Source organism: Aphanomyces astaci (assembly GCF_000520075.1).
Source record: "Aphanomyces astaci strain APO3 unplaced genomic scaffold supercont1.49, whole genome shotgun sequence".
Classification (NCBI taxonomy): Eukaryota; Oomycota; class Saprolegniomycetes; order Saprolegniales; family Verrucalvaceae; genus Aphanomyces; species Aphanomyces astaci.
In genome coordinates this window covers 292,509-312,292 of record NW_009798312.1, presented here as the reverse complement: position 1 = coordinate 312,292, position 19,784 = coordinate 292,509, and the positions used below count along the sequence as shown (strand labels likewise).

General features: G+C 55.7%; 9 protein-coding genes across 14 annotated transcripts; 5 read left to right on the top strand and 4 right to left on the bottom strand.

Annotated features, from left to right (window-relative positions):
- The first annotated feature begins 41 nt into the window (after nt 1-41).
- Nucleotides 42-5,060, top strand: H257_13553 (hypothetical protein). The gene is made up of 13 exons (XM_009841106.1): nt 42-124; nt 173-256; nt 303-440; nt 502-1,226; nt 1,299-1,388; nt 1,458-1,646; nt 1,712-1,885; nt 1,944-2,500; nt 2,551-2,707; nt 2,775-3,167; nt 3,220-3,669; nt 3,745-4,029; nt 4,071-5,060. Exons 1-13 carry the CDS (start codon nt 73-75, stop codon nt 5,046-5,048), a joined length of 4,272 nt encoding a protein of 1,423 aa, XP_009839408.1. The 5' UTR covers nt 42-72; the 3' UTR covers nt 5,049-5,060.
- On the bottom strand, nt 5,049-5,389 carry H257_13552 (hypothetical protein). The gene has a single exon (XM_009841105.1). The coding sequence runs from the start codon at nt 5,380-5,382 to the stop codon at nt 5,065-5,067; it is 318 nt and encodes a 105-aa protein (XP_009839407.1). The 5' UTR covers nt 5,383-5,389; the 3' UTR covers nt 5,049-5,064.
- Nucleotides 5,390-5,461: 72 nt separating this feature from the next.
- H257_13551 (hypothetical protein) lies at nt 5,462-9,094 on the top strand (the record flags this gene model as incomplete). The annotated part of the gene is made up of 7 exons (XM_009841104.1): nt 5,462-5,756; nt 5,803-6,117; nt 6,175-6,321; nt 6,411-6,694; nt 6,744-7,814; nt 7,920-8,408; nt 8,661-9,094. The coding sequence occupies 7 exons, from the start codon at nt 5,462-5,464 to the stop codon at nt 9,027-9,029; spliced, it is 2,970 nt and encodes a 989-aa protein (XP_009839406.1). The 3' UTR covers nt 9,030-9,094.
- Nucleotides 9,095-9,248: 154 nt separating this feature from the next.
- On the bottom strand, nt 9,249-10,159 carry H257_13550 (hypothetical protein; the record flags this gene model as incomplete). The annotated part of the gene is made up of 3 exons (XM_009841103.1): nt 9,249-9,409; nt 9,468-9,642; nt 9,695-10,159. The coding sequence occupies 3 exons, from the start codon at nt 10,157-10,159 to the stop codon at nt 9,249-9,251; spliced, it is 801 nt and encodes a 266-aa protein (XP_009839405.1).
- A 444-nt stretch (nt 10,160-10,603) lies between these two features.
- H257_13549 (hypothetical protein) lies at nt 10,604-12,518 on the top strand. Of its 4 annotated transcripts, XM_009841101.1 has the most exons (8): nt 10,604-11,038; nt 11,097-11,237; nt 11,299-11,325; nt 11,395-11,605; nt 11,659-11,754; nt 11,807-11,976; nt 12,031-12,091; nt 12,179-12,518. In XM_009841101.1, exons 1-8 carry the CDS (start codon nt 10,636-10,638, stop codon nt 12,333-12,335), a joined length of 1,266 nt encoding a protein of 421 aa, XP_009839403.1. In that variant the 5' UTR covers nt 10,604-10,635; the 3' UTR covers nt 12,336-12,518. The 4 variants fall into 4 exon arrangements, with proteins under 4 accessions (XP_009839403.1, XP_009839404.1, XP_009839402.1 ...); XM_009841102.1 differs by having other exon boundaries at nt 12,031-12,518; XM_009841100.1 differs by having other exon boundaries at nt 11,299-11,605.
- Nucleotides 12,519-12,544: 26 nt separating this feature from the next.
- H257_13548 (hypothetical protein) lies at nt 12,545-14,070 on the top strand (the record flags this gene model as incomplete). The annotated part of the gene is made up of 1 exon (XM_009841098.1): nt 12,545-14,070. Exon 1 carries the CDS (start codon nt 12,607-12,609, stop codon nt 14,068-14,070), a length of 1,464 nt encoding a protein of 487 aa, XP_009839400.1. The 5' UTR covers nt 12,545-12,606.
- Nucleotides 14,071-14,566: 496 nt separating this feature from the next.
- On the top strand, nt 14,567-16,529 carry H257_13547 (hypothetical protein). Its single transcript, XM_009841097.1, has 5 exons — nt 14,567-14,661; nt 14,740-15,258; nt 15,312-15,511; nt 15,588-15,984; nt 16,062-16,529. Exons 1-5 carry the CDS (start codon nt 14,598-14,600, stop codon nt 16,460-16,462), a joined length of 1,581 nt encoding a protein of 526 aa, XP_009839399.1. The 5' UTR covers nt 14,567-14,597; the 3' UTR covers nt 16,463-16,529.
- A 296-nt stretch (nt 16,530-16,825) lies between these two features.
- Nucleotides 16,826-18,077, bottom strand: H257_13546. Of its 2 annotated transcripts, XM_009841096.1 has the most exons (6): nt 17,966-18,077; nt 17,727-17,911; nt 17,600-17,669; nt 17,494-17,547; nt 17,211-17,429; nt 16,826-17,158 (listed from the first exon to the last, which is right to left on the bottom strand). In XM_009841096.1, the coding sequence occupies exons 1-6, from the start codon at nt 18,071-18,073 to the stop codon at nt 16,913-16,915; spliced, it is 882 nt and encodes a 293-aa protein (XP_009839398.1). In that variant the 5' UTR covers nt 18,074-18,077; the 3' UTR covers nt 16,826-16,912. The 2 variants fall into 2 exon arrangements, with proteins under 2 accessions (XP_009839398.1, XP_009839397.1); XM_009841095.1 differs by having other exon boundaries at nt 16,826-17,429.
- A 139-nt stretch (nt 18,078-18,216) lies between these two features.
- On the bottom strand, nt 18,217-19,713 carry H257_13545. Of its 2 annotated transcripts, XM_009841093.1 has the most exons (4): nt 19,026-19,713; nt 18,837-18,939; nt 18,520-18,782; nt 18,217-18,471 (listed from the first exon to the last, which is right to left on the bottom strand). In XM_009841093.1, exons 1-4 carry the CDS (start codon nt 19,619-19,621, stop codon nt 18,243-18,245), a joined length of 1,191 nt encoding a protein of 396 aa, XP_009839395.1. In that variant the 5' UTR covers nt 19,622-19,713; the 3' UTR covers nt 18,217-18,242. The 2 variants fall into 2 exon arrangements, with proteins under 2 accessions (XP_009839395.1, XP_009839396.1); XM_009841094.1 differs by having other exon boundaries at nt 18,217-18,782.
- Between the last annotated feature and the right edge of the window lie 71 nt (nt 19,714-19,784).

Here is a 19,784-nt window from a genome sequence, read left to right as displayed (position 1 = left end):
CGGATAATTCGGACGTTTCATCTGAAGCAGTTTTTGAAACGCTTCGACAGCGCCCAGAGATGCCAGGCCGCCATGGAAAGTACATCCTCTGAAGACATGAGCACCGCGCAGTCATCACCGCTAGGTACATGTGTCATTCATCAAGAGAGGATCCTCACACCCATCCATGTAGACACGAGCGAGGGAATCATGTGGCCTGATTCGACCATGCCGCTCGAGCTGCTCAGTCGATTGCAAACCCCCGACACAATTCCAGGTAGGAACGCTCATAGAGTCAACGGATTGATGGATATTTTGGATAGAATCGGATGACTTTCCATGGCCGCATGACATCCCAAGGCCACCGCTTGAATCCAGTATGCCGGATCCAACTCTGCCGCTCATTCCCGTTCCTGTGCCCCCTGTCACTCCGCTGCATCCACACCGCACTCCAACCATAGGTCCGTCTCTATCCCCTTTTTTCTTTCGACATCTGACCCATGTACACATCCAATATATCAGAGAAACCCAAGATGATCAAGATTCCCCCTGCCGAACAGGAAATCACTCGCATGCGGCGCGAGTCGTACGTGATGTTCCTAAAAAAGAAACACGAGCAAAACGTGCAGCCGCCACCAACCCGGAACGTGCTTCGAGATTTCCCCTTGACCGAAGTACCGCTGTACGTGCCTCCAGACCGCTTGGAAGATGAAGTGATGGCCTCCCACGACTGCGCCGCCGTCGAAGAATGGGTGAATGTCCACCTGACCAAAGGCATGACGCAGCTGATTCCCGTGTCCGATGCGTACTTGGCCGCGTCCGACCCGAGAAAACAAGTTGCGATGTACCAGAGCAAGCTTGAATACAGCGACGTGACGCAGTTGAACGTGATTTCGTCGACGGAGAAGACGCCACTACAGGGCGCCGGGATCGACTCGGGCTCGCTCCTTCGGCTGGGCATGCCCAAGCCGTTGGTGGAGCGAATCTACCGCGGGTTGTTTGTGTACACGAGCGGCTTCCACTCGCTGATTCACGATATTGGCCGGCATTGTCCAGCGTACGCGGAAAGTCACATCGCGGCCAACATTTGGCTCGCGTTTTTGCACTTGCTCGAAAAATGCGAAGACGGACGCTATGAAATGGCCATGCTCAAATTCAACCACGCCACGAGCATTTGGAAAAAGAACAAGATGAAGGAGTACGAGCTTGAAAGGGACGCGCTGACATCAGAAGTGGCCAAAACAAAAGTACATTTGTACATGTATACACATACGACCATAGTAAAGTTCATGTAAGTATATGATGAACACAAACACTAGGGCGCGCTCCAAGTGGAAAAGGAGCACGTTGCCGACACGCTCAACAAGCTGGCAGATCAAGTCGAAGTAACCCGACAAGTCAACGATAAAGTAAGGATTTATTCCGTATTGTTCATGTCGAAACTGTAGGGGTGAATCCTCCTAACTATTCACTACTAGATGCAACACACCCAAGACAAATTTGGGGATTTTGAAGAGGATATTCGCATGTTGAAAATGGAGATTATGGATTTAGAAGACAAGCTGGCCCGGAAAACCGACGAGCAGATCCAAACCAACTCGGCCTTGTCGCTGGCGTTGACTCTAAAGTCGGACGTTGAAAACGAAGTGGCCAACCACAAAGCTCAAGTTTGTGACCCCATAATGAACGACATCCCACTGATCGCAGTACCATGTACGCTTGGCAATGCTAGATTGTGGTCGTGCAAGACAAGTTGGACAAACTTGAAGTCAACAAGGTTCGTACGTCCAACCGCATCCGCGAGCTTCAAACCACGTCCCAAGCGCTGCGAGACACGGTGGATACGTTGAAGAACGACGTCCGGCTGCTCACGATGGACAAGACCAAGCTCACAGCGGACCGAACGGTACATTCCTCATATTCTGAATATGGAGAGGTCGACGTCACTATGTCGGTCGGTGTAGCTGTACTTGGACAAGTCGACAGTGTTGGACAAGGACGTCGAGAGGTTGAAATCGCAGCTGGTGGAGCTCGGGGCGATGGCCGCGTCGCAAAAGATCGACCTCGACGAGCGCGATGCCACGATCTTGTCGCTGACGAACGCGATGGAAACCGACCGCAACGTGTTTGTGTCGCTGCAGAACGACATTGCACGCCTCACGGCGTTGTCCCACCAGCAAAAGCTCGACAACGGCGTGCTGGAAGCGCAGGCTCAGCTGCTGCTCATTGAAAAGAAAAACGCGAGCCAAAAGGAAGGCGACAAAGCCCGCATCGAGCGCCTGCTCAACAAAAAGGTCGAGCTCGAAAGCGAAATCGAGTTGCTGCGCCAGGAAAAGGAACAAGGCCAAGAGCAAATCTGGAACTTGCGCGCGTCCATCGAGGCACTGGAGAACGACTTGCACCATTCCAAGCGCGCATACGCGAGCAGTCAGACGTCGCTGGCCCAGGCAGAGCGCATCTGCGAGCACATGCGTGGCCAGCTGCAAGAGATGGAGCGAGCCAACGACCGATTGACAGCCACGTACGGACTCTCGTGGGTTGGATGATGATGTTGAAACCATGGGGATACAGGTTGGCGAGTCAAAAGCAACAGTCCAAGATGCTCGACGATGCGTCGAGAGAACAAGTCGACAAGATGGAAATGGAGCTGCGGGTCGTCATGGGTCAAATGCGCGAAATGGTGTACACGCGGCGCGAAAACGAAGCCCAAATCAACGACCTGAGCAAGGTACAACGAGATCTGCTGGCTGGCTGCTAGGGCATGATGACGATTGTGAAACTTGGGGCGAATCTAGTCGCTGGAAGCCAACAGCGTCGAACTGCGCCTGAACAAGCAGCGCATTGAAAAAGGCGACAAGGCGCTTGCCGCTATGACGTTTGAGCGCGACACGCTGCTGCGGGACAAACGCATCGCGCAACTCGAACACAGCACGAACCAAGCGATGGTGAATCGATTGAATCAAGCCACGGTGCAGCTCATGGAGAAGATCCGGCTCAACGAGGTCAACTACGACGAAGCGATGGAGGAGCTCAAAGAGCACTACGACAATGCGTTCCGGGCGCCACCGCAATTGAGTTCATCGTCGTCGGGCGTGGATTTGCTGTCGACTGTGCAAAACTCGCCCCGCCCGAGCATGAAAGGCGGAGGCAACTCCATGGGCATGCAGTCCAGTGTGTCGGGGCTGTTGGTAACTCGTCTGTTGATGAAAAGATGAAATGGTCACGTTGTTCTATTGACAGGACCTCATTGCCATGCAAGCGGGGGGAGATGGCGGCGACAAGGGGGGGCACGGCAGGGAAGGCCAGAGCCGCATCGCCCGACCGCGTCGACGGTCCCTCAAGGGCGGGGCCATTCCGCGTCAAAATGAATTCACGATCGTCGAGTTGACGGGGCAGTTGAAGCAACGCAATGCAACCATTGCTCGCATGGAAGAAACGATCGAAGATGGTCGGTTCGCTCTGCAGATGGAAAAGGTCGCGATGGGGCGCGAGAAGGAACGCACGGCGCGGTTGGAAGAGTGCCTGGACATGGCCCAAGAAGACTTAACGACGCTCAAAGTCGCGAGTTATGATCGCCACAAGTCGCTCACGCTATTGTTGCTGCAAACTGAAAGCGACCTGAAGGACCACAAGGCTCGCGTGCAAATATTAAGGTCATACCTGCGCGACTACAAGACGTACTTGGACTGTGTACGTTTGCCCATTCGTTTGTTTGTTTGGTGTTGTTGCATGGGTCGACCTGCGATTTATCGATTGTATGGGTAGATGGGCATGCATGCCGAAGACTCGCGGGGGTCGCTCATGATTGTGCGACGCAAGTTTATCACCCGTGTTGATGAGGAAGTCCAAGCTACCGAGGACATGGCCGACAACGCCACGCAAACATACCCCCCCCGTCGGTCTCCGATCAAGGAGCGCGCCAAGCTAAAGCAAACCATGTTCACGTCACCCGAATCCGCCGCCAACGACGTGCTCAACAACATCACGGACCTCCTGCCTGACGAAGAGTTGGACAATCACTTCTTCTCGCTCACTCATCACGGCGATCTGGTACAGTTGGTGATGGAACCAAGCCTGACCATGGTTGATAGGCGACGAAGGATTACAGACAAGGCCATTTGCTTGAATCCCACCGCGTGAACCGGTTCCATCCGCTGCCGCAACTCTCAGGTCCGTCAACCGACGGTCGAAACGCATGTCGAAGTGGTGAGTGCGACGTAAACCACGCGGCCGTTCGGGGCCAGATTGCCGTGCAATTTCGAAACGAGTTTGGGTTTATCCACCGCGTGGCCGAGTCGAACGTGTCCCCTTTTGTGTTTGACTCTGCACCCGCCGCCAAAAAAGAGAGGCAACCCCTGTCTGTGGCGGAAAAGCTGGCGCGAGAGCTGCAGATCCAGGAAAACGAACGCCTCACGCAGGAGATAACGGCGTCTGACTTTGGCAAGTCGTCGTCGACTCGTCCGCCAGGCCGACCATCTCCTGGCGGCCCCAAGAAGGCTACGGTGAGGACCCATCGTAACGGGATGGACAAGCGCGCGGCTGGTCCACCTGACCCGGCCGAGGGAGTTCCAAACCAGCCTCGCCCTGCACCCCCAACGAATTCCAAGAAGCAAACTCGACATGTGAAACCTCGCTCAAATAACCCAAGCCACGCTGCATTTGACGTCGCATCGGCGCAGACCGAAGCGGAAGCCGACTTGCTCATGCTGGAATCGATAAGGGCGAGGGAACATGCAACGCCGTATACGCCAGAGGTTGGTCGAAGGAGGCGAGAACCGCAGTACGACGACGAAGACAACGAGAGTGACGACGATGGACTCAACCTTGGCAACTTCTTCGTCGAGGAAGGCGGCATGCTGAAGCGGCGGGCGACGGGGCTAGACGGCCAACGGATACCGAGCCTCTTGGAGCAGAAAGTGAAGGAATCACGAGCGAACGAAGCCATGCGGGAGGCAACATCGCCGACGTTAAGACTGGTGGGTTGGGAGCTCGGGCGTCAAGCAGACAAGGACGATACTTCGCCAAGCCTCACATTGCCGCCGATATTGTACCCGATAACAAAATCATAATGAACGATGAAGTACATTAACTCGTTTGGTTTCGAATCGCGTCGATGATCTCCTTCTCGCGGCGTCGGCGATGTGCTTCCACTCGCGCGGGGATCTGGTCGATCTCAAAGAAGTTTGCTACGGCGTTCGGGATGAGGTCGCTGAGGCCGCTACCATACGCTCCCCATTGCTTCTGCTGGTCGTCCCATGCTTCAGGGCGAGCTTGCTTCACACTCCCTTGCGCAAATTGTTCTGGGTGCTCATAGCGCACGTATCCCATCACGCCCACCGCGGCCAGACTCGTGCCCGTGATAAACGAGAGCGCAATGCCGCCCCAATTCAACCTTCTCGCCATGACAACCTGCAATTTGAAGTGCTAACAACCGGATAATTTGAGGCGATTTATCCGGATGCATGTTGGCAAACTCTAAGTTATGAGACCGAGCGCGTTTTGGTCGCGTGGCGGTAGTAAGTGGTGCAATGGCATCGAGGTGTCGCTTCAAGACTCGCGATTATATCGTGCATTCACCCTTCCCAACTGCCTGGAGGTTCTGCTTGTGAGCGACGCGGCATCGGAGAAAGCAGCGGCTGCGATGGCGGTCCAAGTCGGCCATCAAAGCGATCCAGCGGATATCCCCGGACTCGCGCACTTCCTGGAGCACATGCTGTTCCTTGGCACGGAAAAGTTCCCGGATGAGACGTCGTACAAGAAGTACTTGAGTGCCCATGGTAAGTTCGCACTACCATGCTCATGGGGATGCTTACGATGCTGCAGGCGGCCGCAGCAACGCGTCGACGTCGGCTGTCGACACCAACTACTACTTTGACGTTGGACCGGCGCATTTGCATGGAGCGTTAGATCGCTTTGCGCAGTTTTTCGTCGCGCCGCTGTTCACGCCAAGTGCCACCGAGCGGGAAATGAAGGCCGTGGACGCCGAGAATGCCAAGAACTACCAGAACGACGCACGGCGACTGTACCAACTCAGCAAATCGCTGGCCAACCCATTGCATCCATTTCATAAATTCGGAACGGGCAACTTGCACACGTTGGGCCATCGTCCCCAAACGCTGGGCCTCGACATTCGAAATGGTACTTAACGCACACCCACCCACCCACGTTTGTTTATATCTTCTCACGTCGTGATAGAGCTGCTGGCGTTCTACGACCGGCACTACTCTGCGAACGCAATGAAACTCGTCGTGTATGGCAAGGAAGACTTAAACATCCTTGAAGACTGGGTCACGACGTTGTTTTCCCCAGTTGTAAACAAAAGCGTTCAGCCGTTGGTGCAAGGTGAGGGCTACAACAGTTTTAGCTGGAAGCTTTCTCATTTACCCACCCCTCAAAGCATTCTCACTATTCCATGTATATTGAATCCCTAGACGGCCACCATCCCTACGAACCCCCCCAGCAAAACCGAGAAATCCACGTCGTGCCTGTGAAGGACTTGAGGATGTTGGACCTGTCGTTCCCCCTGCCAACCGTGCAAGACCAGTACTTGAGTAAACCCCACCGAATTCTATCGTATGTGCTGGGATATGAAGGGCGCGGGTCACTGCTCGCGTACTTTAAGGCCATGGGCTATGCCAACAGCCTCTCTGCGGGAATTTCTAAGGATTTTGCCGACTGGTCGCTCTTCTCCGTCAAGATCAATCTCACGCACGAGGTAGGTCATCTCATACTCGTCCATTGTGATCAAATCGTTTGATTTGTAGGGCGTGGCCAACTACCGAGCGATGGCCCAAGCCGTGTTTCACTACATCGACCTCGTGATGGCAGCACCGCCAGATGCGCTTGCCACGTACTTTCATGAAGCGCAGGCCCTCGCGACCCTTGGCTTTCGATTCCGCAACCAAGAGCAGCCCATCCACTACGTCTCTTGGCTGACATCCAACATGCAAAAGTACCCCGTCCACCATGTGGTGGCAGGTCCGTCGCTCCTTCACGAACACGACGACGCGGAGGTTCGGCAGCTGCTGGCGCTGCTCCACCCGTCCCGCGTCCGCCTCACGCTCGTAAGCAAGTCATTGACGCCGGACGCCACCGAGCCCTGGCTCCACGCCGCGTACTCGGACTCGCCGCTGTACTCCTCCGCCTCCCCCTCCTCCATGGAGTCGCCGGCCATCGACATGGCGGAGCTGCATCTCCCGCCGCTGATCAACCCGTTCATCCCCACGTCGTTCGACTTGCTGCCGTCGTCCAATCCGTCGACTCACGACATGCACGTGCTCCGAGACGACCATCGCGGTCGCGTGTGGTTCAAACCCGGCAACAGCTTTGGCAAGCCCAAAGCCAGCGTCCGGCTTAAGATCTACCACTCTGTCGCATACGCGTCCCCGCTGCACGCAGTCCTCACGGAGCTGTTTGTATCGTGTGTACGCGACAAAGTGTCCCAGGACCTGTACGACGCCGACGTGGCGGGGACGAGCGTGGGTCTGTCGTCGGCGCCCACGGGGGTGACGCTGCATGTGGACGGGTACAGCGACACGCTGCCGCTCGTGGTGGCCAAAGTGGCGGCGATCGTCGCGAGTCCCGTCGACATGGAGGCATCGTTCGCCCGGCTCAAGGACAAACTCGTGCGCGGGTACGCCAACGCGGCGCTGGACGAGCCCCATGTCCATGCCGCCGCCCTCCGGACGTGGGTGTTGACGACGCCGGTGTGGACCACGCCTGAAAAACTCGACGCGGCGACCGACGACGTGACGTGGCAGCACCTGGTGCAACATGCGACGGTGCTGTTCCAGGATGGGTTCAAAGAAGCGTTCGTGTATGGCAACGTGGACAAGGTAACTTGTGACGACTTTGCAGATATGTACCAGTATTTAGAGTCAGGGATGGCAATCTGCAACTTGTAATAGTATGAGAATGTATAACACTGGCATGTGTGGTAGGACGTAGCCCTGGAGATGGTTGCAAGCGTGGACCGGGCGGTCGTGGGGCGGCCAGACGACAACATCATCAGCGGGACTCGAAACGATGGGGCGATCGACGACGACGAAGGGGCCCCCTTGATGCCCAGTCCCCGTCGCAACGTCAGACTCGATGGCAACTACGTCGTGCGCGAACGCAACCCGAACCCGTCCAACCCGAACGCCGCGGTGCTCGTGCTGTTTCAACTGGGGCAGGACTCGACCTCTCTTCGCGCCACCAGTGTGCTGCTGGCCCACCTGGTCAAAGTGCCGTGCTTTTCCACGTTGCGAACCACGGAGCAGCTGGGGTACTTGGTCTCTAGCGGTCAGTACATTGCCAACAACGTCATCTACCTGTCCATGAGTGTCCAGTCCAACAAGTATTCTCCGCTGCACTTGCAATCGCGGCTGGATGCGTTTTGCGAGTCGTTTCGGGTGCATCTCCAAACGCTGTCAGGTGATTTGTTTCAGGTATTATTCTTGTTTTTCTTTTACCCAAAATTTCGACTTTTGTGCTAAATCTCTCTATTAACAGTAATTCTATCGATCGATTCTTTGTACGGTGAATTTTGCATGTAAAAACGTGTATATTCAACCAATCACAACTCCAGCGTGATTCAATCTATTGATAAACCACGCGAATTTCGGACATTTATAGCGAATATTCACAATATCAAGTCACACACGAATTCGATTTCCTGCAATCTGAGTGTCTTGTTGTAGCAACACCAAGCCGCCGTGGTGGCGCAGCTGATGGAAGCGCCCAAGACGTACGAAGAAGAAAGCGCACGGCTGTGGCATGAAATCGCCGGAGAAACGTACGAGTTCGACCGCCGCGAGCAGGTTGCCGCCGTGGTGCCGACAGTGACGCTGGCGGACGTGGTCGACGTGGTTGACACGAAACTCGCGGGTGTGGCGACTCGCCATCGCTTGTGCGTGCAGATCTTTGCGCCAACCCACGACATGCACATGGACGGGGAGGAGGAAGGTGCGACAGTGATCGTAGACCGAGCCGAGTTCAAGCGACACTTGGGTTTGTTTCCGGCACGAACGAGAGTCAGTGCCGGAGCGATACCTCTAGCCAAGCTGTAGATATTACCTGGCTCAACTACTTCATCGTCATGAGTCGTCCTTTGTCTCCTTGAGATGAAAACAATGAATGGCGGACGGGGGGCGACAGTTTGGAGGGGCGGCATAACTTACGCATGTACAGCCAGCATAACGTTGTAACAACAACAGGCGCATAACGTTTGAAAGGAATCATGTATAGACCCATAGAACTAACGTAGAATGAAGGATGCTACTACAGTATCACGGGTCACAGTCGAGGTCGTTGTAGTCGGGGTACTTAGTCGCAATTGGCGTGGTGGTGCCGTCCGGGCTGCGCGTCGTTGGGGGACTGGTGGTGGGGGTGGGTGCTGAGGGAACAATCGTGGGAGTGGCTGAGAGCCCCACAAGCGGCGCGCAGTTTTCTATTCCATCGCGTCCTTAGCGTTGAGCGACGACAACACAACGTGTAGGAGGACGTACTGTAGACTTGCCATAGGTCTTGGTGCAGGGCGATCCAGTAGAATCGGATCGTGCACGACCCGACGCAGGATGCAAAGTCCACGGGCAGGTGCGCCGCTGGTTTCTCGGGAAAGTTGGTCGCGCAGTCGTCGTTCTGAAACACGCGTGTGTTGTCGAGCCAAATCTCACACGGGCCCTGTGACATCCCTCGTGAGAACGCCATCGACCAAAAGAGGGATGGTAGTTACCGTGTGCGACGGCACAAAGCCTTCGCCGCTGTCTGGATTCTGCCACACGACATTGCCGTCGGACGGGATGGGCTTGGCAGGGACGTCGAGCTTTGAGTAGCCGCAGTCGGGGCCCTGTGGATCGAGCATGGCGCGGAGGGTCTTGAACCCCGTGGCCTGTTGGTCGCGGAAGGCCTTGTTGAAGGCCGCGACGTTTTTGTCGGGCGAGTCGTTGAACTTGCCGGGGAAGTTGGCCTGGATCGTTGCCACGTACGTCGTGCGCATGACGGTGGGATCGAACTCGGCCTTGGGAACAGACATGATACCGTGGCCTGCGACCATGGTGGCGAATATCGTGGCGACGGCAAAGGAAGCTGGCGAAGGCATGAGATTGCGCTGCACAGTGGAACGTGGAATGGGTCTGATGGAACGAGGAGGGCAACGTGATGGCGGTCCATGGCTAAATTTAGACGGACATGCCGCCATGCTGCTTTGCCTAGCAGAACAAGCTACTGTGGAGGGCCACGTCGTTGGCCAAGCTAGTGTCAAGGTCATTCAGTTGAATACATACACTTGCCACCAAGACAGTACATGACGCCATGATTGGGTTACATTGCAACTTGATTGTGAAATGTAGCTAGCTACAGTAAGATAAGTTATACAAGGACATTGCATAGGCTTGTTCACCTTGACATACATTGAACGCACCTTGCGCAGACAATCAATGCGATGCACATCGCATCGTTGTCCACACAGCGGAAGGTTCGTCGCCGTCTCTTGTGTGCATGGTGAAGCTCCATGCTCTGTTCAAATGTCATATAGTTTTATTAAGTGCGGTAGTTTCTGAAGTACCATTGAGTGAACCTTTGAAAGAGTAAGTACGAAAACGCACTTTACAGGATTTGGTAGTGCACCCTTATCCATGATCCTCTTTCCATTCGAGAAACGCCGCAACATTTGCCATGGCGGACCAAGGAAACAATGCCATCCCGTTGCCGAGTGTGGTGGTGGAATCCTCCGTGCTGACCTTTGGATGCAATGACGACGGGCAGTTGGGTCGAGGGGAAAAGAAGAAGCCCACTGGTACGTCCATCGAAGGCGTGACGAGTTCGAACCAACCGCAACAGGTGGGCGCCCTGCGTGGATTGGACATCGTCATGATATCGTGCGGCTCCCGCCACACCGTTGCGTTGTCAACGACGGGCGATGTATACACGTGGGGATGGGGCCAGATGGGACAGCTCGGTCTCGAACACCACAAGAGCATCAACCTCCCAACAAAGGTTCCATTCTTCGAACATCACAACATCAAGTTGACGTACGTGTCCGCGGGCGGATGTCATTCTGGAGCCATCACCGATCAAGGTATCTCGTCTTGCCACATCCATCCATCAACTTGTCTTTATGACTATCCTTCCTGTAGGGCAAGTGTACATGTGGGGCGAAGCGCATTGGGGCCAGCTTGGACTCACAGCCGATTTCAAGGAGCTCCATCAAGCGACCCCAGTCCTTTGCAAAGTCATTCCTGAGAACTCCACGGACAAGATCGTGTCGTTGAGTTGCGGTGCGTCACCGCCTCTTACCCTCCAGCATTTCCTGACTCGTTCAACTGTTGTCTCATGCAGGTGGCACCCACACCGTCGCTCTCTCTGGTATGTTCGCGCAGACTCCTTCGATCCCATCTATCTTTGTTACATCACGTTTTTCCGGCATCTCCGTAGCCCAAGGCCATGTGTATACATGGGGTCGTCGTGACAATGGCCAGTTGGGGCTGGGGCGAGAATGGTTCCATCTCGAGATCGAGACAGACGGCGTCTCCGCCTTCACCCCCACGCGCATTGAGCCTGAAGCGTTTGGATTAGAAGACGTCGTCCAAGTGTCGGCTGGGGCGTTCCACACTGCCGCCGTGACCGCGTCCGGCGCTGTCTACACGTACGTACTGGACGTTCTTCCTCTTGTCGTTCTCATGACGACGACGTGCGTAGCTGGGGCAAGGAAGACTATGGCATGCTCGGGGTTGGCCATACGGCAGACATCCACGTGCCTCGTAAAGTCGACTTTTTCGACAAGGACCCTGCCAGGTATGACGACGACTTTGGTGACGACATTGGTGACGATACATATGTGATACAGAATCGTGTCGTGTGGCGGATGGCACACGGTCGTGGTGACCCGCACTGGAGCCGCGTATGTGTTTGGTCGGGGGGAGTACGGCCGCTTGGGCCTTGGCGACGGACGCAGCCACTCGCACCCGCACAAAGTCGAGTCGTTGACCGCGCATACGATTGTTGATGCTTCTGCGGGTACGTACCCCTTGGAAGAAGGGAGGGCTACTGTGTTGACTGATGGGAGCGTAGGTGGAACGCACACGCTGTTTTTGACGGACAAGGGCCGCGCCTTCAGCTGTGGTCGAACCGAGTACGTAGCAGAGCATCATCCGTGTACATGCATGATGTGGATATGGGAATGACGACGTGGCTTGTGTGTGCATGTACGTACGTACAGTCATGGCCGACTGGGAAACGTGGATGCCAAGAAGTACTGCACCGTGCCGGAACCGATTCAAGAAACCACCATGGGATCGATCCCTGTGATCCAAGTATCCACGGGCGGCGCACATTCTGCCTGCTTGCTGCATAGCACCCGCCTCGTCGCGTCGTAGGCGAAGTTCATGGAGCAATTGGAGACCAATTCGTAGTAACACATGTGATCCGGATAGTCGAACCCCAAAGTTCGATGTTTTCCGGATACGGAATAACGTTTTAATGGGTTGGACAGAATCCACCAATCCAATGCATGCATCAACACGCAAAACAATAAAACCCTCGTAAAAAACCGATTTATGGACCAACATTCTACATTAGTCGGCAGGCATTTTTGTAGTATATTCTTAGCTCCGCTTCCGCGCCGACCATCGGCACTTGCTTCCACATATGAGCCGCCACATCCTGAGTCCACGAGCAACTGGAAGGTACACAGCAGTGCCAAACGAACACGACGATGACACCCCGCGGCAGGACGAAGCCGTTGTCGTGGAATCCGAATCGCCAGGTGCGTCCACCCTTCGGCGTCGCAACTCGAGCGACGGGGGTGTCTCACCCGCGTCGCCAAGGTCGCCCACCAAGTCTGCCATGCCCCAACCCACCACCGTCTCGGAAAGTACATTGGAGGACGATGACGACGTCAAACACTCCCCCGATGGTGATGCCGCTGCTGGTACGTCCGACGAAGCCGTTGCAGTAGCATTGCACTCGCTCGAAGACCCCAACGGCAATCTCCACATTCGTATCTTGGACTTAAACGGCAAGGTCTTTTCTGTATCTTGTTCCAGCGACTGGTCCGTGGATCAGCTGCACGCCGTCGTGGAAGCTAAAAGCGGCGTGGATGCGGCGCGGCAACGGCTCATCTACCGCGGCCGCGTTCTAGACGGCGACTCGTCCTTGGGGGCGTCAAAGGTCGAAGACGGTCACACGATCCACTTGTTCGTTCGCCAGGTCGCTCCCCTTGTCCCCGAGACCACGTCCTCGGATGAGTCGGAAGCGGCGCTTCGTCGACTGCGGGAGCTAGAGGACCATCAGCACCGCGTGATCCATTTCCACTCGGGTGGTCCAACCAACGAACCCATTCGAAGCGCGGTGTTTCCGTCCGAGAGCGCGCGGCGGATGGACCCCATCCTCCAAGACTCACCGCTCGGCATGGCGGCGCGGCGCGTCAAGTTGTGGGCGTCATTCGTGCTGATCATCCACACGATGAAACTCCTGGGACAGTGCGCGTTCCTGGCCAACTTTGCCGCGCAGAACGCCGCGGGCATGAACGACCGCATCAAGAAAGAGCTGCAGTACACGCCCTTGTACGACGAAACGTCGGTCGCGACTGTCGGCAAGCTCGTCGGGTACGCGTTTGGGGTGTACGTGGGCTGCGTCGGATTCAAAGCCGCCCATGACACGGACGTGCGGCCTGCGCGGCAGTACATTGTCGGCATGATCGCGCTGGGAATGGCGACGATGGCCGAGCAAGTGTACGAGATCTTGCGGTTCTCGGCGTGGGACCCGGAGGAGTACCGGAAGGCGCGCAGCCACACGTTTGCGGCACAGAGCCAGCCGAGCTTGGACGAGATGGTGCGGAGTTACGTGGTCCAGACGTTCCTCCTCGCGCTCATGTTTTTGTGGGCGGTGAAACACGCGCAAGGCCATCGCGATGAACTGGCGGCGTACAACGAAACGGTGGTCGCCGCCGCTATGAGCGCCGTGCCGCTACCGCCCCTGGACGCCCTCGAACGAAGTCAGCACCACCACCAACCACCAGTAGTAGTAGTAGTGCCTGCAGAAGCAGCAGCCGTGACGACACAGCCTCAAGAGAATAACAACCCGCCGCTACCGCCCCATCATGTCGTGTGAGGAAGAAACGATTAACACAATAGAAAATCAACGACGACGTACGTTCTCAACCATCCGAAGTCGACAGAGCTGCACCTGCCTGCGCCAACCTCTCTTGGGAGTGTTGACGAGGATCTATCTCCATGATGGCAACAACGTCACGTATGGCGTGCATGACACGGGGAATATAGTTGCGGACAGAGGTCAGACCATGGACACTCCTAAACATGGTCTGACTGGCTGGTACGAGATACATGAGGTGCTTGTGGGCTGCTACAGTGCATGGTATTCTTCACTGGGAGCTGCGACTTGCTCGGGGAACATGGAACGGTACTACCAGTGTTTACTCTGACGGCGATCAATGTCCTATGAAGATACCCGCCGTGTCCGCTCGACGTGCGTGCAGGTGGGGTGGAGGGGTTCAAGGCATGTCCTGGACGTCATGTCGCGAAGGAAGTTCGCGATGCCGTCGAAATAATAATGGCAACGCTTCAACTTGAAGATCTGCTCGGCACCCGCTTTTGTCATTTTAGTTGTGCACTGTCGAAATGCGGCGGCGACAGCCGGACCAAGTGCAGCCACAACTGCAGCATACGAGGCCACTTCATGCAGGTGGGACGCCATGCGCTTGTTGAGCGAAGCACACGAACGTGCTATTTATAACCATCTTCTGTCCGTTGTGGTGTCCAGATCGTTGTAACGCCAGAAGCAGCCCCGTCGTCCGACCCTCGTCCTCAATGTCTCGACCGAACCAAGCGCCGCGCGGGGTGGGCGAGCAGAGTATCATGAAGCGCCGTAATCGAGAAGACTCTTTGTCCATGTACACGGGCGTCGTCAAAGGGTTGTCCCATATGAACGCTCGCGCGGACTGGGAAACCAAGTTGCACGACAAGGCGGGTGTCCGAGACACGTTGAACGTGCTCAAGACACTGAAAAACCAGGACGAGTCCAACTTGGCGTCGCGCCGACTCAAGCTCGCGACGCTCATGAACGCCGAGATGGACGCGTGGAAGCAAATGTGTCTGCACAACGTCGAGTCGCCCGAGGAGCGCAAGCAAAAGATGATCGCGCGGGCGACGGAGCTCAAGACGCGGCGCGAGGCCGCGCGCAAGGCGTTTGTCGAGGAGAAGCGCCAGCAGCAGTACCGCGAGAGCTGCGACGACAACCGGACATTGGAGTCGGCCCATATCGTGGCTCAGGTCGTGCAAGGTATGATGATGTACCCACGTCGGACCGTGGCTTCCGTTGACATCATGTAACAGATCGCGACAAGCAATTGGAGGAGCGGCAGCGCATTTTGGAAGAAGAGAAGGCGTTCGAGGCGCGGATGGCCGAGCTGTGGGCGCAGGACAAGGCCAAGAAGGACGCACGGGACAAGGCCGACGTCCAGCGGATTCTAACCAACAATCACGACGTCAAGACCATCTTGGATGTGCAAGTGTCTCTGATTCACGCCCGCCAGGTACGCTCGTCCTTCCACCTTGGTTTGCATTATCAGCAACAACATGAAGAACTCCGCACTGATGATTTGGCATTAGGCAGAGGAGGCAGCGATCAAGGAGCAAGAGGATCGCGACCTGCTCGCGACGTGGAAGCTCCATGAGCAGATTGAGAACGAACTGGATGCGGAAATCAAGCGCAAGGCCGTGGCGCGGGCGATGGACGTCAAGAAGTTCAACCAGACGAGGTCCGACCTGACGGAGCGACAGGCGCGGCGCGAGCACGAGTACGACACGCAGCTGCTGCAGCTGGCTCTCCGCCAGGAAGCCGAGACGGACGCGCGGGAGCGGGCGCTCCAGGAAAAGTTCAAGCGCGACCAGTTGGAGTACCAGGCCATGCTGCGCAAGCAAATGGCCACCGAAGCAGAAGATTTGAGCTACTTGGACGCCATTCGCAAGAAAATGGAGGACGAAGTGTGGGCGAAACGCGATGCCGGTACCATCCATCCATCTCTTGCTCTTTACTTGAACCCATGTCGTTGATATACTCATGTATGTGAATTTGATCGGCAGAGCACCGCGCCGAAGACGACGCGCGCCAAGAACTGCTGGCGCAGGTGCTGCAGTCCCGGCAAGACCAAATGGAGCGCAAGGAGCTCCGCAAGGCGGCGGACGCGGCGGCGGATGCGGCGTACATGGCGCGGATGCAGCGAGAGTCGGACGAGGCGCTGCAGAAGGAGCTGACGGACCAGGACAAGCGCAAGTGGGACGCCAAGCGCAACCAGGTGGACGTCGTGGCCCAGAAGGCGCAGACGAAAGCGCTCATGGAAAAGCAAAAACAAGCCGAGTTCCTAGACATGAAGCGCATGGCGCTATCCGAGAAGCAGCACAAGCTCAAACTCGCGCAGTTGGCCACGCAGCAGCCCACGCTCAACTACCGAAGGAAGACGTCCGAGTGGTACTTTGACACGTAGACAGACTGGTACTAGTTGGTGCTTACTAGTTAGTATACATCTACTACTTGAATCTGTCGTTCGTTCGTTCGTTCGTACGGTATTGATGTGTTTACAGAAGAATCGGTTTAGCCAATCAGATTGCCGGAAACCGCGTCAATGTCGAATTAGTGTGTGACTTCAATTAGTGTGATACCAAGCACCACAGGACACGTTTGTACATACAAACTTCAGTACAAACAATCGATCGAGATAGATTATTCTGCACAAAATGTCTCTAAACCGAGGTTTTGTGTGTTGAAGCGTTTGGCCTGGTTGGTTGACGTGGTCGTGCGTTCGTGAGCACGACGATCGTCGTTGGTTCGCACAACACAATGACCATGTTGTCGCGATAGGGATGTATATGTATGTGCTATGACGAGGTACATATACTTAAAACTAATCAGCACTGACGAGAAAGGGTTGGTTGGTTCAATCGAAGCGCACGAGGCGGTTGCATTCGCGCCCCAAGTCGTGCAACGTCAGCCGCCCTTGCGTCCGGATGTACGCGGCGACGGCGTTCATCTCGTGGTCTGAAATGGACACGAACTTGCCGCGGTCGTCCAGAAGCCCCGACAGCCGACCCGACGCGACCAGCGCCGCCACGCGGTCCCGCGCGTCCTCTGTGCGCAGCCCAAACTCGGCGGCTACGTCTTCGAGCACGACCACTTTGTGGCTCTACGTAGGAGGAGGATACTTGTGCATGGGACGATCGATCGAGGTGGTGTACCTCGATGTACTCGACGAACGCTTGCAACAACAGGTTGCTGCCGTCCACCGACCCGTCCACGACGTCAGCGTCGACGCCGGCATCCTCCACTGAGATCAGCGCCCGCCACTTGTCAAACTCGACTTGGTCTTCGGCTTCCTGGCGAAGTCGCATCGCTTCCAAGTCGGCTTCCCTCGCGGCGTCGTCGGCGTCGGCCGCCTCCATGCGCTTGCGGTGTGCCTACCCATGTCCAAACCACCACCACGGATCATGGAAAACGTCATGGAAGGGTTTGTGTCCGTACGACTTCTTTCGCTTCACGCTGGCGTTTCTTCTCTTCCCGTCTCGACTCTTCAAACTATGAAAGCGACTGTCGTCTATATAACATCACCATGCGATTGTCTTGGTACCTTGCGCAGTTGCTCGCGTTCCTGACGCTTGAGCTCCTTTTGCATGGCCTTCCTTGACGTTCCCACCACCCTATCGACGATAATGTTATCAACATGGCGATGGAGGTGACAAATGGGCGGGATATACCGTGTGGCTTCTTCAACGTCATTGTCGGCACCATCGTGTACTTCCACAGCTTGCGCTCTGTGCTCGGCGTTCTCGTTCACGACAGCAGCGCCTTGCCGACGATGGCGCAGTGCACGAAGACCTCCACGATTGTTATTGCGTGGCATTCCACCTGCTACAGCTTGGCGTGGATCCTTCTCCTCGACCTACACGCATGGCATGAATGAGTGGTTGCTCGGTAGATGTGCCGTCATGCTTACTGAGGACGAAGATGCGCTGCGGAAATACCCCACAAGATACAGCGTCGTCGCAAACGTCACCAGGAGCCCCGCGACGGCGATGATAAGGAGGATCACGTCCGTGTTCATTGTGTTCAATTGGAAAAATGCCAGTTACATCAAGAAAGAAGCCTACAATGATTGGTCAAAATTTAACTATACAGTTTCTGATTGGTCACAATATGGCCTCTCTCGTTGTTTCATTGGCCAAAAACAATGGAAACGCAGTTCAATTGGACAAAATCGTTGATTCTCTCGGTTAGGAAAGGATGTTGAGTGCTTTGCCACCGGCAACAAATGCTTCCACACAGCGGTCAACGTCCTCCGTGGTATGCGCGGCGGAGATTTGGACACGAATGCGAGCCTTGCCCTTGGGGACCACAGGGAAGCTGAACCCGATGACGTAGATCCCGTGCTTGAGCATGTTGTCCGCCAACGTGGACGCAAGCCGGGCGTCGCCGACCATGACGGCCACAATCGGATGGTCCCTACAACAAACCCTATCGTCACTAGGTCACTTCCGCAAGTGTCTGTACCGTTGTCCCGTCAAGGTAAACCCAGCCTTGGTCATGGCATCGCGGAATCGATGGGTGTTGCGGCGAATTGTATCCACATACTCCGATGTCCGGGTGAGCAACTCGAAGACCTTGAGGGATGCTCCGACGACCGCAGGGGCAACCGAGTTCGAGAACAAATATGGCCGAGCCCGCTGACGGAGAATGTCGACGACGGCTTGGCGTCCCGTCGTGTATCCGCCGGTGCCGCCGCCCAACGCCTTGCCCAACGTCGAGTTGATGATCTATCAACATGCACAAGTGTGTCATTCTGTGGATGAAGGCCATGTCCGTTTTACATCGATGCGACCGCGGACACCGCAATATTCGTCGCTCCCTCGTCCCGTCGGCCCAAAGAAGCCTGTGGCATGGCACTCGTCGATGAACACTTGGGCGTTGTACCTATCACCAAGCGTGTTGAGTTCCGATGCTTCCTTCACAGGAGGTAATGATGGAGGTTCGTTAAGGAACAACGTGGTCAACTGTACTTGTCGGCGAGATCGCAAATGCCTTGCAGAGGCGCGACGTCTCCGTCCATACTGAACGCGCCGTCCGTCGCGATAAGACGGGTGCGGCAATGCTGGGTGGCCTTGAGCTTCTCTTCGAGATCGGTCAAGTCCATGTGCTTGAAGCGATGGCGCTCGGCCTTGCACAAACGAATGCCGTCGATGATGGACGCATGGTTGAGCTCGTCCGAGATGACGGCGTCCTCGTTGTTCAAGAGGGCTTCGAACAGCCCGGCATTCGCGTCGAAGCACGACGGAAACAAGATGGTGTCGTCGGTGCTGTGGAAGGAAGAGATCGTGCGTTCAAGCTCTTTATGGATGTCTTGCGTCCCGCAGATGAAGCGCACAGAGCTGAGACCGAATCCATGCGAGTCCAACGTCGCCTTGGCAGCTTGCACGACTTCAGGATGGTTGGACAGTCCCAAGTAGTTGTTGGCGCAAAAGTTCAGCACAGACTGCGCGGCGACCGTGATCGTAGGTCCCTGTGCCGACGTGATTACGCGTTCTTTCTTGAACGTGCCAGCAGCCTCGATGTCGGCCACTTCCTTCGCCAAGCGGATGGTCAGATTGTTGCTCATGTTTCGTGGAATTCCAAATATGAGTTTGGATGGTTTGGCCCATATTTGTTTTTACAATTGGCCCAATGAAATGGCCCAGTCCAAATAGTATCAATATATACAGGTTATTATGTTCAATCGTAAAATGCTTCTAGAAATTCCCAATACGTGGTCTAAAAGACAT

What these genes read in the sequence shown, in the direction of transcription:
- H257_13553 (XM_009841106.1), top strand. Translation starts at nt 73, where the DNA reads ATGGAAAGTACATCCTCTGAAGACATGAGCACCGCGCAGTCATCACCG. An exon ending in ACACCGCACTCCAACCATAG is followed by an intron (nt 441 to 501) that starts GTCCGTCTCTAT and finishes CCAATATATCAG; the next exon opens with AGAAACCCAAGATGATCAAG. An exon ending in TCACTCATCACGGCGATCTG is followed by an intron (nt 4,030 to 4,070) that starts GTACAGTTGGTG and finishes CATGGTTGATAG; the next exon opens with GCGACGAAGGATTACAGACA.
- H257_13547 (XM_009841097.1), top strand. Translation starts at nt 14,598, where the DNA reads ATGCGGCGGCGACAGCCGGACCAAGTGCAGCCACAACTGCAGCATACG. An exon ending in TACGAGGCCACTTCATGCAG is followed by an intron (nt 14,662 to 14,739) that starts GTGGGACGCCAT and finishes TGTGGTGTCCAG; the next exon opens with ATCGTTGTAACGCCAGAAGC. An exon ending in GTGGGCGAAACGCGATGCCG is followed by an intron (nt 15,985 to 16,061) that starts GTACCATCCATC and finishes TTTGATCGGCAG; the next exon opens with AGCACCGCGCCGAAGACGAC.
- H257_13549 (XM_009841100.1), top strand. Translation starts at nt 10,636, where the DNA reads ATGGCGGACCAAGGAAACAATGCCATCCCGTTGCCGAGTGTGGTGGTG. An exon ending in GCGTCCGGCGCTGTCTACAC is followed by an intron (nt 11,606 to 11,658) that starts GTACGTACTGGA and finishes CGACGTGCGTAG; the next exon opens with CTGGGGCAAGGAAGACTATG. An exon ending in TTCAGCTGTGGTCGAACCGA is followed by an intron (nt 12,092 to 12,178) that starts GTACGTAGCAGA and finishes ACGTACGTACAG; the next exon opens with TCATGGCCGACTGGGAAACG.
- H257_13545 (XM_009841093.1), bottom strand. Translation starts at nt 19,621, where the DNA reads ATGAGCAACAATCTGACCATCCGCTTGGCGAAGGAAGTGGCCGACATC. An exon ending in ATTTGCGATCTCGCCGACAA is followed by an intron (nt 18,940 to 19,025) that starts GTACAGTTGACC and finishes GCTTGGTGATAG; the next exon opens with GTACAACGCCCAAGTGTTCA. An exon ending in TTTACCTTGACGGGACAACG is followed by an intron (nt 18,472 to 18,519) that starts GTACAGACACTT and finishes GGTTTGTTGTAG; the next exon opens with GGACCATCCGATTGTGGCCG.
- H257_13546 (XM_009841095.1), bottom strand. Translation starts at nt 18,073, where the DNA reads ATGAACACGGACGTGATCCTCCTTATCATCGCCGTCGCGGGGCTCCTG. An exon ending in GACGTTGAAGAAGCCACACG is followed by an intron (nt 17,670 to 17,726) that starts GTATATCCCGCC and finishes TATCGTCGATAG; the next exon opens with GGTGGTGGGAACGTCAAGGA. An exon ending in AGCGTGAAGCGAAAGAAGTC is followed by an intron (nt 17,430 to 17,493) that starts GTACGGACACAA and finishes GGACATGGGTAG; the next exon opens with GCACACCGCAAGCGCATGGA.
- H257_13552 (XM_009841105.1), bottom strand. Translation starts at nt 5,382, where the DNA reads ATGGCGAGAAGGTTGAATTGGGGCGGCATTGCGCTCTCGTTTATCACG.